The sequence below is a fragment of the Lissotriton vulgaris genome, chromosome 9, assembly GCF_964263255.1.
Source record: "Lissotriton vulgaris chromosome 9, aLisVul1.2, whole genome shotgun sequence".
NCBI classification, from domain to species: Eukaryota; Metazoa; Chordata; class Amphibia; order Caudata; family Salamandridae; genus Lissotriton; species Lissotriton vulgaris.
In genome coordinates this window covers 362099405-362114813 of record NC_141697.1, presented here as the reverse complement: position 1 = coordinate 362114813, position 15409 = coordinate 362099405, and the positions used below count along the sequence as shown (strand labels likewise).

The following is a 15409-nucleotide window of genomic DNA, read 5'->3' as shown; positions in this document are numbered from 1 at the left end:
TGTTTATTGTTTGTGTAAAAGATGGAAGTGAAAGAATGTGGAATTGAAGTGATTTCATTATATATGGATTGTATGAAAGGGGGGTATTAACTGAGAGGGAAGGTACCCATGTCAGGTAAGAACCACAATTCATTTTAGGATGAGTCACTAGAGTCACTAAATTAACCTGGGGCCAACCTCTGAGCTACGGCGCAGGGCAGAGAGGCTTAACTTAGAAGCAAAGTATAAAGTATTAGTGCAGTACCAAAACAGTAATCAGCTCAAAACAAACACAGGAAAAATCCCAGAACAATTTAAATCCCAGAAAAATTTAAAAAAATAGAGTAGATTTTAATAAAATTCAAAATGAAAATCCAATAAGGGAAACCAGAGTTATGAATTTATAAAGTTTAAATATAAAACAAATGACCAAAATGTTAAGCAGCAGCCACAGCCATCTTTTTAATCTTGACCGGTACTAAGACGCAAGCGAAGGTCGATCGCAATAGAATGGGGGGGGTCTAATACTGAAACGAGATTCAACTAGGTTAGAAGCTTTACAGTCGGACTTAGTTTTGAAATGGAAGTCAGACAACATCAGCTGGGCAGCGCAGCAGGCTGTGACTGAAGAGGGCTCCACGTCAACGGATCAGTACTGAACACGCTACTGAACAAAGTCTCTGGAAAGCTCAAAGCAGTTAGTGGCAACCTTAATCTTTGGCCCAGTGGCAGCTCACCTTCATCAGATCTAGTTGGTCTTGTTCCACTGGAGGTCTTTTGAAGCCAAAACATTTCCAAATCCAAGGTTTTAGGAAAGTTAGGAGGAGCACACTTTGACAACAGCCAAGGGTTTGGGATCTTGGGGGAGTGAGGGGGGCAAGACTCACACAAGCAGAGGCCAGCAGCAGGGTCCAGGGCAGGTCCAGGTAGGACTAGTCAGCTAGGCGTTTGCACAAAAGACCTCTTGTAGCTTGTGAATATCTGTAGCTTGAACAGGAGATCAGCCTTAAGACCCTTGTAATCCACTTTTTTGTCCTGGGTACAACAGGGAGAGCAAGTCCAGAGTTCTAGGCTCTTCATCAGCAGCAGACAGCAGATCCAATCCTCTTCTATTCTTTCACAGGCCCTGAGAGGGTTCTTAGGAGGGTGCTGTGGGTGCCACAATTATGCCTTGGACCAGCCAGTATATGGAGGGGACTTGCGGCCCTTCCCCTAACCAACAGGGTAAATGTTCCTAGAGGCAACAGTATCCACTTTAGCAGCACTCCTGCTCTGCCTTAATCTAAAATGGTGAAACCCTTTCCCTCTTGTGCATAGCCTTTGTGCCCACCCCAGCAGCCTGCCAAGGAAATGAGCAACCCCTCCTCCGTGATCACTCTAAAGTAGTTCTGGGGGGGCAGCTTCTCTGCCACTGGGATTGGTGCCTGTCTGACTTGTGGAACAAAGGAATGAGCAGACCCAGGTGTTAGCTACATCTCCCTGTGACAGAGTAGGCCTCTGAAGACAATCCAGCTTGTGGCCCAGCCCACAGGGTATTGTGTGAAGGGAAAACATCTCCCTAGACTCCGTGCCTATGGGTCCTGTTCTTGGAGCAAGTTAAGACCTCATCCAATGGGATATTCAGCTGTCGGGTGACAGTTGGAGCTCATACAGGCAGAGGCTTCAGGCAGAGAAAAGAAAATCTTCTAAAAGTAAATTTTCCAAAATATTTATTACAAATCCAATTTAATCAGTGAATTCGGTTTCTAATAAATATTTAATAATGTTCAAGAATTACATTTGTAGGTGTTTCATTGCCGGAAATATAATAAAATGTAATATTGAATCCCTTTGGTTTCTTATGGAACCGTCAACCCTGCTACAGTGAAAATAGCTTTTGGGGGCCTTACATGTAAGGACATGTTTAGCATTACGCTTTTGCATTCTCTACTTGTGAATACCATGTAGCCTGGGTTATGGAAATAAGGCCTACTTATGGGTGACTTATTAATTTTTAAAAGGGAGGTTTAGGCCTGTCAAACAGGCTATTTTTACAGATCGACCCTGCAGTTTTTTTTTTTTGTAAAATTTTTATTTTGCATACAAAGAAAAAATAACAGTTAACAAAAGGCATCACAGTGGGCGCATGAAAGGTCCCACACAGTGGGAAGGCTGAAAAGGAAGATGAGGCAGGGCAGTAAAGCAAAAAGTCTTCAGTGCTGGTAATGTCGGCAGTCCCGCAGCAATCCCCCGCCAAGGGGTAGCTCAAACAGTGCAGCCAGCAACTAGTCCAGGAGCTCTCCAGCGATCAAGTATGCCTCATCTCGGTGAAGTAACTGTCCCAAAGCAACTCCCTACCCTCCCCCCAAAAACAAAACTCCCCCCTCCGTGACGGCGCCGCTCGCAAATCTCATTCATACACCAAGCACACTCTAGAGTTGAAACAAGTGCAAGTTCCTCAATGACGCCGGGCAAACAGCCGAAGGCAAGCCAGCAGAAAGAAAGGACACCAAGGGGCCCCACACGTGCTTGAAGTTTTTATATTTGCCTATAAATATATCCGCCATTCTCTCGAGACTCAGAAGTCTCCACAGTCTGGAGTGCCAAAGGGAAACCGCCGGGGCCTCCTTACGTTTCCGGGCCGAGGCCAGCGTGAGCTTGGCCGCGCCGAGACACAGCCATAAGATCTTTTTGTCAGCTCGCGATTGGTGTTCCAGGCCGGGATCTCTCAACCCCAGCAAAACGAATTTGGGGGAGTCATCGATAGGGTACTGCAAAATGTCTTTAATATGCGATAAGATCTCGGCCCAGAAGGGCTTAATGATCGGGCAATCCCACCAAACGTGGCGGAAATCCCCCAAAAGGCCACAACCCCTCCAACACCTGTCCGTGGCGCCGGGAAAATGCGATGAAGTCGGGCCGGAACCATGTACCATTGCGTTAGGGTTTTGTAATGGGCTTCCCTCAAGAGTATGGAGTGGTTAAACTGCGTCATGTCCTTCCAGAGCGCCGACCATTCTCCGTCAGTGATATCCCTCCCCACCATCTCCTCCCATTGCTCCATGTAACGCGGTCTAGGGGAAAGGGCCGAGCGGAGCAGCAGCTGATATAAAAAGGAGATAGCCCCCTTCATGGCCGAGGTCTTCAGGAGAAAGGCCTCAAAGTCGGATAAAGGTCTCGTCGCTGCTTCTCGCACCGCGGGTGAAGTGGCCCAGTGTAGCAGTTGTAAATGCCGATACCTTTCCCCCGGCGGCACTTGATAGTCCCGCATGCAGTTCTCGAACGTCAAGGGGTCGGGGCCATGGAACAAGTGAAGTAATGCCCGGCATCCCCCCTCCCTCCAAACGTCAAAGGGGCCCTCGGTGAGCGCCGGGGAAAACTCCGGATTAAAATGCAAAGGGGTGAATGGGGATGGGAAGGTCGTCCACCTCTCGTCACTGGCCAGTGTGTCCCAAACTTTCAGCGTGGTCCCCGTGGGGGTACTAATGTACGCGTTTACTGGGCGGTCTCGCTTCGGCTTCCACGCTAGGTCCCAGATGGACCGGCCTGCCACACTCCGGTCCATGTGCAGCCAGTGTTTGTCAGAGAACTGCTGCGACCACTCCACCATAACTCTAAGTTGGGCCGCCTTGTAGTAGAGGTGGAAGTCCGGAAGGCCTACCCCTCCGTCATTCCGCAGGCGCCGCAGAAGTGTAAATGAAAGCCGCGCCCGACCACCTTGCCAGATAAATTTCAACATCGTCGATTTGAGTTGGCTAAAGAAGGTAGAGGGCAGTGGAATAGGCAAGGCTTGGAACAGGTATAGATATTTGGGGAGAAGGACCATTTTGACAGCATGTACCCGTCCCAGCCAGGACAGGAATCTAGGCTTCCATTTCTCCAGCTCCACGCGTGATCTGGCCATGAGGGGCGGGAAATTGGCCGCAAAGAGACCGCCCACTGTCGGGGTGAGGTGTACCCCGAGATATAGCAGGGAGCCCGAGGCCCAGGCCAACGGCGTCGTCGCCTTCACCCGTGCCACCTCGGCCTGAGATAGAGTCAGGTTCAGGACATGCGATTTGCCATAGTTGACCTTGAAGCCGGCCACCGCCTCAAATTCCAGCAATATATCACGAACACACGGAAGGGAGTTAGCGGGGTCGGCCAACGACAAGAGGACATCATCCGCAAACAGGGTGATCTTGTGCTGTTCCCCAGTGAACGGGATGCCCTTCACCCCCTCATGCTCCCGGACTGCCAGTGCCAGAGGTTCAATGCTGAGTGCAAACAGCAAGGGCGAGAGGGGACATCCCTGCCTAGTGCCCCGCGAGTGTTGGAAGAAGGCCGACAAGTGGCCGTTCACCGCCACCCGTGAACGCGGGCCGCAGAAGTTAGCTCTTACCATCGCGATGAAGCGATCGGAAAACCCAAATGCCCGCAACGTGTGGAAGAGAAAGCCCCAGTCCACGCGGTCGAAAGCCTTCTCCGCATCCAGCCCCACCAAGACCGCCGGGATGCGGAACCTGTCCGCCTTCTCTATAAGGTGGATGACCCTCCGGGTGTTATCATGCGTTTGGCGGCCTTTGATGAAGCCCGATTGGTCCGCATGGATAATCGACGGCAGCAGGTCTTGCAGGCGGCTCGCTAATATAGCCGAGTAGAGCTTGGCGTCGATGTTGAGTAAGGCTATAGGGCGGTATGAGGCACACCGCTCCGGGTCCTTCCCCGGCTTCGGCAGGACCGTGATCACTGCTTCCGCCAGGGTCCCAGAATTCACCCCAGGTCCAGCCATGTCGTTAAAGAGGGCGGCCAGGAAGTCACACACCTCAGTCGCATAGGTCTGGTAAAAGACAGCGGTGAACCCGTCGGGGCCGGGGGCTTTGTGTAGTTTCAGGTTTTTAATAGCCGCGAGGACCTCCTCCCTTGTGATCGGAGCCTCAAGTAAATCATTCCAGGCCCCTGGCACCTGCGGAAGCGATAAGCGCTGCAAAAAAGCACGTTGATCAGCCGCGTCCAACTCTTCCCCCGCGTACAACGCAGCGTAGAAGCGGCCAAAGACATCAGCCTTCGCCCCGTCATCGTGCTGGAGCACTCCTGCCACGTCTCTAATCCCACCTACGTATTCCCGCTCCCTCTTGTCCTTCAATTGCCGGGCAAGGTGTCTACCAATCTTGTTGCCCCCAGAGTAGGAGAGCCGGCCCAGCCGCAACAGTGTGAGTTCAGCCCTATTCGTGTAGTGAGACTTCAACTTGCCCCGTACTGCCGTCAGGGGACGTAGGGTCACCCTCGAGGGATTAGCTTTGTGTTCCCTCTCAAGCGCGAGCACCTCTGCCTCCAGCGCTTCCCTCTCCTTCCTACGTAAGGCGTTCAATTGTGAGTTGAGGCCCAGGCACGTCCCCCTGATCGTCGCCTTAAAGGCGTCCCAGGTGGTCATTAGGGACGTGTCCGAGGGAGGGTTGCTATCAAAAAAGTCCCGGATGGCCTGACGCAAGGCCTGATGGGATACATCGTCTCGGACCACCGATGCCGGGAAGTGCCATTTCCGGTTCGCGGTGTCCGGCGGCGACCACCGAAGCGTGAGCACTAGAAGACTGTGATCCGAGACAGAAATCGGGAGAATGGCGGCATCTAAGATGTTCCCTCTAAGGGACTGGCTGAGGAAGACGTAGTCCAGGCGGGAGTAGGAGTGGTGCACATGGGAAAAGAACGTATAGTCCTTCACAGCAGGGTGAAAAAACCTCCAACCATCCACCAGCCCCATCTCTTCCACCCCCCTCTGTGTACTCCCCGAGAGAACCCCCATGTCCGCCCTTCGACCCCCAGAGCTGTCCATCTCCCCATCCCAAACCAAGTTATAATCACCCAACATGAATACAAGTCCTTCCGCAAAGTCCCCCACCTTCTCCAGCAGCTCCTGCAAGTACTTATTTTGGCCAGAATTAGGCAAGTAGAGCACCACAAACGTACACAACCTGCCCTGGATGTGCCCCTTGACCATCAACCACCGTCCTTCTCTATCGGTGCGGACTCCCACAGGCTGAAAATGCAACGCTGCCTTAAACATTAACGCCACCCCCCGATGCTTCGTGACAGCTGAGGACCTGTACACAATGGGGTACGCCCTGTGTCGGAGCCGCATTTCATCCCTTCGAGCTAAATGGGTTTCCTGAAGCCCCACCACATCAAGGTGATGGTCTACAAGGTATTTCAGGACCTTCTGTCTCTTCTGAGGGGAATTCAAGCCCTTGACATTCCAAGTGCCTATACTAATCGGCATAATAAACACCTCCCAAAGATCTTGCTATCAGAAATACAAAATGGCGCCCAACCCTCCTTCCACCCCTCCCCCCCACCACGTGCTCCCAAACGTTCCCAGAACAGTCGTAGGTTCAGCCCCTCTACAGCATGGCGCGCATTCCACCACTCATTCTCTACATTCATCCCCAAAGGCCTGCCGTCACGGCCCCCCCTCCCCCTCCCCAACAGTCCCCCAACCAAAACCCCCCCCGAACCAACACAGAACATTGTACAAAAATGGAAAAAAAAGCGCAAAAACCATACTCAACAGGATCAGTAGGCCGAAGTCCGTAGGAAGCCCCCAATCGAGTGACAGGCCAGAGGAATGAAGCCACTATTCCCCTTGGCCGTAATCAAGGTCGTCTCCACCAGAGTACTTGCACACCCTCGATCAGAAGGCCCGAGCCTTCCCGGCGCCAATCCGCCATTTTGGGGCTCACGCCGCCCCAGAGCTGAGCTGTGAAGCAGCCAACGTGGCCGATGCCACCGAAGCGACCGCTGCTCCTCGTTCCTGCAGGCTGGTAGAGAGGTCCGGGCGTTGTCTTGCAGGGGATCCGGCGGCACCGCCGAGATGGGGAGGCCGCCGTGGCCTGCGATGATGGAACATCCGCCAATCCCAGGAGCTCTTTTGCCGCCTGAAGTGTGCGTACTTGGGCCAGGCGGTTCTGCCATCTGAAAATTATTCTGAAAGGGTGCCCCCAAGAGTAGGCAATCTCCCTCTCTTTCAGGAATGCTGTGATAGGACGGAAGTCCCTTCGTTTTTGTAAGGTAGAGGCCGCCAAGTCCTGGAACAGCTGGGGTCTATGGCCACGGAATTGCAATGAGTCGATGGTCCTGGCCTTCCGTAGTATCCTCTCCTTGAGTTGAAAATCGTGGACGCACACCAGTATGTCGGGGGGAGGACCCCCCCCTCGCCGCGGCAGGCCCACCCGGTGCACTCTGTCCATCCGTATCTCCTTCGTGTCCTCCTCGTCTAAGACCTGGAGGAACAGCTCCTGTACGTATCCCCGGAGGTCTCCCGCCTCACCGTCCCAGGGCACCGCCCGTATACGGATGTTGTTCCTACGGGAGCGGTTTTCAAGGTCTTCCGTATGCAATTGGAGGTCCAAATTCTGCTCGGTGAGGCGGATAATGTCCTGCTGGAGCATATGAACATCTGTGGCGACGCTCAAGTCCCTGTCCTCCAGGGTCGCCACCCTCTCACCTATGCCGTCCACGTCCCTCCGCACCTCCCGCAGGTCGGAGGCGAGCTGCGACCTGAGTTCCGATATGTCCTCCTTGATGGAGGCAAACAGCTCCGACATGAAGGCCTTCGTCACCGGAGCGTCTTCATCAGATTGCCTTGATGACCCACTTGCTCCAGGGGAGGCCGGTTGTTGGGAGGCCTTGTCCTTTCCCTGGTTTCGTTTGCGCTGCACTGTAGACATGACGCCCTGTGTCGACTCCACGTGGCCAAGGATGCAGCGGGGGCTGCCGGCGGGCCAAGCACTCGGTTCCTTCCTTCGCCTCCAGTCGTTTCCAGGCTCCCCGCCCCCAGGCACTCGACTGTGAGCGTCTTCTGTATCCCAGACGGGAGTTCCAGGGGGCCAGCGATCTGCCGCCTCGGTCCTCCAAGCCTCCGCCACCAATGAGCGATAGAGTCACTCCTGTGCCCCGTCGTCGTCCGGCTCCGTGCAGCGACCCGGCCCTAGGCTCGGACAGTTCAAGCAGGCCGCAGGCGCCACCCACGTGGGGGGCCAGTCGATGGCGTTAGCAGGGGGCCACCGGTTATGCAAGTGGCGCTACTTGGCCAGGGGTCCTCTCCCATGCGTGGCGGGGTATGAGCCGGGTCTCGCCGATAGAACCTCCCTCGTCCAAACTCCGGTCCGCTCAGCCGTCCGTCTGCTCCAGTGCCTGCAGGCGGATCTAGGGCCCCGCCCCTCGACCACGCCGGGCCGCGATAGTCGGAAAGCCCGGGGTCTCACAGGCCGTAGGCTGCGAACGTCCTCGCAGGCGCTCTGGGGGTCACACCGCTCCGGGGACCCCGCCAACGTCCGCCGCTCTGCTAGGCGAACGTCTCCGCCACCGTAGGGGCTCGTGGGTGCCCCCAAAATCGTGCTATTAGTTGCTATGTTGGATCAGCGCCGGAGCGGCACGGAAAGGCGTCCTACTCCGCCGCCATCTTGGCCACGCCCCCCGACCCTGCAGTTTTAACGCTGCTCGTCCACCAGACTACAATGGCATGCCTGCAGTCCTGTTTGCAGTGTCATTTCAGTGGGTGGCAGAATGGGTGCTGCAGTCCACTTGTGACATTTAACTTGCAGGCCCTGGATACAGGCTTGTATGATACACTAGAAAATTATAGGTAAGCTAAATATGATAATTGTGGGTATGCCAATTTCATCATGTTGAGAGAGGGAGCGCTGGCACTTTATCTCTGGTAAGCAGGAGGTGTAAGTGCACAAAATGTTAGACAGCAAAACCAGTAGCACCATCTGGGGTACTTCAGGCAAAAGGTAGTCCTTTTCAAAAAGTATCACATAGTAAGAATTGTTTGACTTAAAGCATTGTTCCTGAGGGTTGGTCTGTTCAGCCCGTCAGGTTCGCATAGACTAAATGATAGTTTTTTCTAAGGTCTCTCTGTACTGTTACATTTCTTGGTATGTAAATATGTAGGCTGAAACATGAAAAGAAAATCCCAATAATAGAACATTCATTCCGTTACTGTTGCACTATCATAGTTTCTGTTATCTATTTTAGGTTCTGGTTATGACCTGCCATGTCTTCTTGAATGTTTTGAAAAAGGAGTACTTGTCACTGTCGAACATTAATCTGTTGGTTTTCGATGAGTGTCATCTTGCAATCCTTGATCATCCACATCGGGAAATAATGAAGGTAACAGGTGTTTAGCATGTAATATTTCAAAGTTTGGACTTCTGATTGAAAATGTATGAATACATAGTGTATCCTTTGCAGCAACAGTTTGATATTGCCATAATGTTTTCCTCACTTTGTTCTTTCTTACCAACGTACTCAAAAGCGTTTGTTACATACTTCAAGTAGCCATAGCATTAAACAAATATATATATATCGGTGTATTTTATTACAAATCCACCTCCGGTCTGTTGCAGTGAAAGCTGTGGTGCGGTTGTCTTTCGAATGGATATTTATTTTGGGGTAGTTTTGTGTGTGCTATATTTGAAGTGCTTATGTGAACATGTTACCAACATTATGAACTATGACTACAGCATATGCTTTGCCCTAACTTGGGAAGTAAAAGAGTAATTTATTACATTTTTTTTGTTTTTTCTTCAAGGGAATCACCATTAAAACATAAGCACTTAATTGTCCAACCCATCCACGGGATCCTGGAGCATTCTATAAAATAAAAATAAACTATAGAATTTTTCTCCTTGAAATTGAAACTAATTTAACAGCCTATTGAGAAACCATTTGAGATCCTGTTACTATTTTTCATTCCATTCTCAGTTTTTAATTGAATAGAGGCAGTGCAGGAAATTTCTTACAGCGAATGTATTGGTGAAGGTCTGTGAAGATATTCTGTCGTAAGATGAATAGAAACGTGAATCATTTATGCATGATGTTTTTTTCTGATCCATTTGACAGATTTGTGACAGCTACCCCACGTGTCCACGAATTCTAGGGTTAACTGCTTCTATTTTAAATGGAAAATGTGATCCATCAGATCTGGAAGAAAAGATTCAGAAGCTAGAAAGAATTTTGAAGAGTAATGCTGAAACTGCAACTGATTTGGTCGTCTTGGATAGGTACACTTTAGCTTATATTTCAGAGGATACTGGACCGTTTGTTTATGGGCTGTTTATTTATCTCACGCTCTCTGCATCTCAGATTCTCTTTCCACATCTACTAATAGTCCAACCAATTACTTTATTTTAAATGTAATGGTAATTTCTATGATATACTCTTCTAGCTTTAATCACACTTTTGAGTGAAAATTTGCTGTCTAGTCTTTGAGTTAGTTGTAAAATATATTAACGTCTTACACAGTTCCTGTCACTAATTTTTTATTTCCTAGCTTTTCTTCTCACATCCCTATATGATGTATGGGAAAATCTATTTTTGCGCTGCTGAGATCCTTTGCTTTGAAAAGTGTTGCATAAGCAGGATTATGTAGATCATCACCCTGAATGTTGACAAAGGTCCCTAGAAGCCAAACAGTGTACATTTGCTTGTTGACTTGAACCTGTGTTAAGAATGTAGACCCTAGCTATTATTTATGTGACTGTATAGCTACGCAAAACATTAATCAATGCCCGTAGTCTACTTCTCTCTAAAAATGTTCTTGTTTCTACAGATTTTTCACTATGTCCCATTTCCCCCATTTTCTCTTTTTAACCTTTTCTTCTTCCCCCATTTTTTCTTCCCTATTTTCTTTCTGCATTTTTCTTTCTCCATTTTTCTTTCCCTCATTTCAGCAAACCTCTTTTTATTTCCCTCTTTTAATTTCTCCCGTTTTTCTCTTCCCCCGTTTTTCCTCTTTCCCCTTTTCATCTCTTCTCCCCTTTTTCCCCTGTTTTTCTCTTTCCCCTGTTTTTCTCTTTCCCCTGTTTTTCTCTTTCCCCTGTTTCTTCTCTTTCCCCTGTTTCTTCTCTTTCCCCTGTTTCTTCTCTTTCCCCTGTTTCTTCTCTTTCCTCTGGTTCCTGTCTTTCCCTAGGTTTTCTGCAGGTTCTCGCCTTTCCCCCAGGTTCTTGCATTTCCCCTAGGTTCTTGCCTTTTCCCCAGGTTCTTCTCTTCCCCCTGAATTTTCTATTACTCCTGTTTTTTTCCTCTCCCATCTTTTTTCTTTTCCCTCTACCGTCCTCCCCAAACCCCATTTTTCTCTCTTTTCCTTCACTGCATGCAAGGAAGATTGCAGAAAACACAACCTCATAATTCATAAAATGACTTTACACTAAACTTTCTATTTGCGACTGAAGCTCATGTATGTTCTGGAATTGCATAAAGGAGCACTAGTCAAGAAGATGCTTTACTAAAACAAAGGGTATACATAATTAACTCATTAAGTCATCAATCATTATTTTAGGGTGACATGCTAGCGTGTGTGTGTGTGTGTATATATATATATATATATAAAAATATGTATGTGTATGTGTATATATATATATCATGTGTAGCTGTAGATTCACATGCTTAGCATACGTCCGCCATCTAGTATTGGACTCTGAAGGGTGCAAGTTGTTTTTCTTGGAAGAAGTTCTTTGAGACATGAGTTATAGTGACTCCTCCTTTTGTTTGCATTTCGCATGGTCGTCGACTCCATTGTTAGTTTGCTTTTTTCCGCCGTCTGATTTGGTTGTGTGTTCCTCTTCCATGGTCGACTCCATCAATAGGATGAAACATGCTTAGAGAGTGAACCCTTCAAAAAGCGAGCATCTGACCTGAAATTCCTAATTAATATACATATAGTGGTAGTCCCCCACTGATTGAGTGTGCACACTGTTGATGCACCCTCTGCCAGGGTGCAATCCAATACAGGATTTTAACAGTTTCACAAAAACGCAAAGGTGCACCACTTAGCAAGCCAGACCGGACACATTATAAATGATCACGCCCTTTCCATAGTATTCTTCAAATATTCTTCTTTTATTTAAAGTGTAAAAAATGCACTCGTGCTTGGAAAAAACAGCCGACTCGTTCCGTCCAGACACATGGACTTCTTCAGGGCTGTGAAATTAACAAATATATATACATATATAAATATACAACACTCAATATAAAATACAAACATAGACTTCAAAAAATTAGTACAATTCATACAAATATTGAAGAGAAAAAATATAAAGCTGCCCCATCAGACCCAGCATATATTAAAGGCCCTAGTACCACTTGACTCACTTGTAGTTTCCAACGCACGCAAGTGAGCAAACTCACAAATATCCGGTGAGGCTGCACCACCAGATAAAGAGTCTAAGCTACTTGATGCAACAGTCTAAAGAACAGCGTCTCAAGCAGCAAACATGTGGCGTATCGCCAATACAGAGGCACTGCTAGCCAGATATGGCAGGGCATATTACGATGAGCTAGAGTCACTAATGAGGCATCTCCCTGACAAGTACAAAGATAGAGCAAACAAGCTCATCCAGGAGGGGAAAAATATCTCAAACAACTCTATTAGGTGTGCTCTTGATGCAGCGGACACGGCCTCGAGGACAGTTAACACCAGTGTCTTGCTACGCAGACACGCCTAGCTGCACATATCAAGGTTAAAACCCGAGGTACAAAGCGCCATTCTTAACCAACCCTTTGACGAACAACTCCTATTTGGACCCCGAGGTAGATGTATCATTAGAGAAAATGAAGAAAGATACAGACACCGCCAAATCTATGGGAGCCCTGCAGTCGCAGGCTCTCAGACGTTCATTTAGTCGCTCAAACCTTCGAGGTGCCACCAGGGGGATACACTTCAGACACCGCTACTACCTCGTACAAAGCCTCTACACAGTCTACCTACAGTAAAGGCTACCAAAGGGTGGGTACAGGGGTAACAATAACAAAGGCAGAGGAAAAAATAACAACTCGCGCTCTGCCTCTACCCCCTGCCCAATGACTCCCTTCCCCTTCCCCTTCCCCCTTCCCCTTCCCCTTCCCCCACTTCATTCCACTCCTGTCGGGGAAAGACTTCAACAGTACCTGCCAGCCTGGGAAAACATCACATCAGACAGGTGGGTGCTCCAAATATTTCAATCAGGTTATTGTCTGGAACTAACATCTACCCCCCCAAACATACCACCCAAGCAACGTCCAATGTCACAGGAACATTTAACATTGCTCAGACAGGAGCTACTATCTCTCCTGCAGAAAAATGCAATGGAAATAGTTCCAGAGCATCAGAAAAACAAAGGAGTATATTCCCTATATTTCCTAATACCAAAGAAGGACGGATCTCTAAGACCCATCCTAGACCTCAAACCTCTAAACCTTTACATACAGTCGGATCATTTCATATGGTCACACTACAACAGGTCCTTCCATTACTGGTATTAAACGACTTCCTTGTCACTCAAGATCGCCTACTTCCATATTCCCATCCACGCAGCACACAGAAAATATCTCAGATTTGTGCTAGACGGACAGCATTACCAGTTCAAAGTGCTACCATTCGGGGTCACAACAGCGCCAAGGGTGTTTACAAAATACCTAGCAGTAGTAGCAGCACACCTAAGAAGACAGTACATTCACGTCTTCCCATATCTGGACGACTGGCTCATAAAAGCCAGCTCATACAGACAGTGTGTGCAAAACACTCAAGTTACTGTTCAACTGCTTCACAACTTGGGATTCACTGTAAATCACGTCAAATCCCATCTGCACCCCTAGCACATACAACAATATCTTGGCGCTACAATAAACATCCAATTAACACTAGCTTATCCCTCTCCAGCCAGGATAACAAGTGTACAAAATCTCCTAACCACAACACTCGCTACCAGCTCGAGTGTTCATGCAACTCATAGGAATGATGGCATCTTGCATATCTGTAGTGCCTGGCTCAAGGTCACTTAACAGACCTAGTGTTGGTAGACGGTCGGACTCCTCGTTCTCTGCAATGGTGGAACACCAAAAACCTTTCCAAGGGACGACCGTTTCTAGAGCCAGTTCCCTAAGTAGTCATAACAGCGGACGCAACGCTCTCCGGCTGGGGAGCCCATTTACTGCATCACACCATGCAGGGCAGGTGGACACCGCAACAAAAGTTATTCCATATCAATTATTTGCAGTTGCTAGCCGTGTTTCTAGCTCCTGAAAGCATTTCAAACTCAAGTGTCAGGCAAAGCTGTCTTAGTCCGCACAGACAATATGTACTACATAAACAAGCAAGGGGGGACACACTCTTTGCAGCTCTCTGTTAGCACAGCAGATATGGAGATGGGCTATACCGCTAAAAATCTTCCTCTTAGCCCAACACGTCCCAGGAGTACAAAACACTATTGCAGATCTGCTAAGTCGACAACACAGCAGATCCACAAGTGGGAACTTCATCCGCAAGTTCTTCATCCGTTCTTCCAAGTGTAGGGACAACCTCAGATAGACCTCTTCACCACCCACGAAAATGCAAAATGCCCAAACTTTGCCACCAGATACCCACACCCATTGTCCAAGGGCAATGCAATGTCGATGAACTGGTCAAAACTATTTGCCTACGGTTTTCCTCCTCTCCCACTACTTCCCTTTGTGGTGCGCAAACTACAACAACATTCCCTGACACTCATACTAGCCGCTCCAACTTGGGCCAGACAGCCGTGGTACAGCACGCTACTGCAAATGTCTGTGGTGCCACATCAAAAACAAAATCTATCTCCACGCCTATTAACGCAGAACCATGGAGAGATCAGACACCCAGACCCAGCTCAGCTCAACCTAGCGACCTGGCTCCTGAGGTCATAGTTTGGTTACCTCAACCTTCCTCCAGAATGCATGAACATCATTGAAGAAGCTAGACGTCCCACTACCAGAGCATGTTATGCTGCTAAGTGGAAACGCTTTGTCATATACTGCCAAAACAACCAAATAGACCCCTTAGACGTGCCTATCCAACACATCATAGGATATCTATTACACCTTCAAAAGTGTAACTTAGCCTATACGTCTATCAGGTTGCACCTTGCTGCCATCGCAGCATACTTACAAAACAGACAACATCTGTCTCTTTTCAGAGTACCAGCTATTAAAGCTTTCATGGAAGAACTAAAAAGAATAATTCCTCCCAGAACGCTACCAGCACCAGTGTGGAACCGGAACATTGTTCTTACAAGGTTAATTGGTCCTCCCTTTGAACCATTACATAAATGTGAATTGCAATTCCTAACTTGGAAAGTAGCTTTCCTAGTAGCAATTACTTCTCTTAGAAGTCAAGTCAAGTCAAAAGATTTGTATAGCGCGCTACATACCCAGAGGGTCTCAAGGCGCTTGAAGAAGGGTGGGGAGTTACTTGTCGAATATCCACGTTTTGAGTTGCTTTCTGAATGCTAGGTGGTTCTGAGTAAGGCGAAGGTGAGTGGGAAGTGAGTTCCAAGTTTTAGCTGCTAGGTAGGAGAAGGATCTACCTCCCATGGTGGTTTTGTTGATGCGAGGTACAGTGGCAAGGGCTTGGTTGGAGGATTGTAGCTGCCGGGAGGGGGTGTAGAAGGATAGTCGTGTGTTGAGGCATTCGGGT

At 48.7% G+C, this 15409-nt stretch overlaps 1 protein-coding gene across 1 annotated transcript in view; it reads left to right on the top strand.

The window, feature by feature from the left end:
* DICER1 (dicer 1, ribonuclease III) overlaps positions 1 to 15409 on the top strand; it is a 521797-nt gene that overhangs the window by 134974 nt on the left and 371414 nt on the right. Inside the window, exons 6-7 of the mRNA XM_086937733.1 lie at positions 8974 to 9108; positions 9841 to 10001. Of these exons, the coding sequence (XP_086793859.1) occupies positions 8974 to 9108; positions 9841 to 10001 (296 nt within the window). The remainder of the gene's footprint in view (positions 1 to 8973; positions 9109 to 9840; positions 10002 to 15409) is intronic.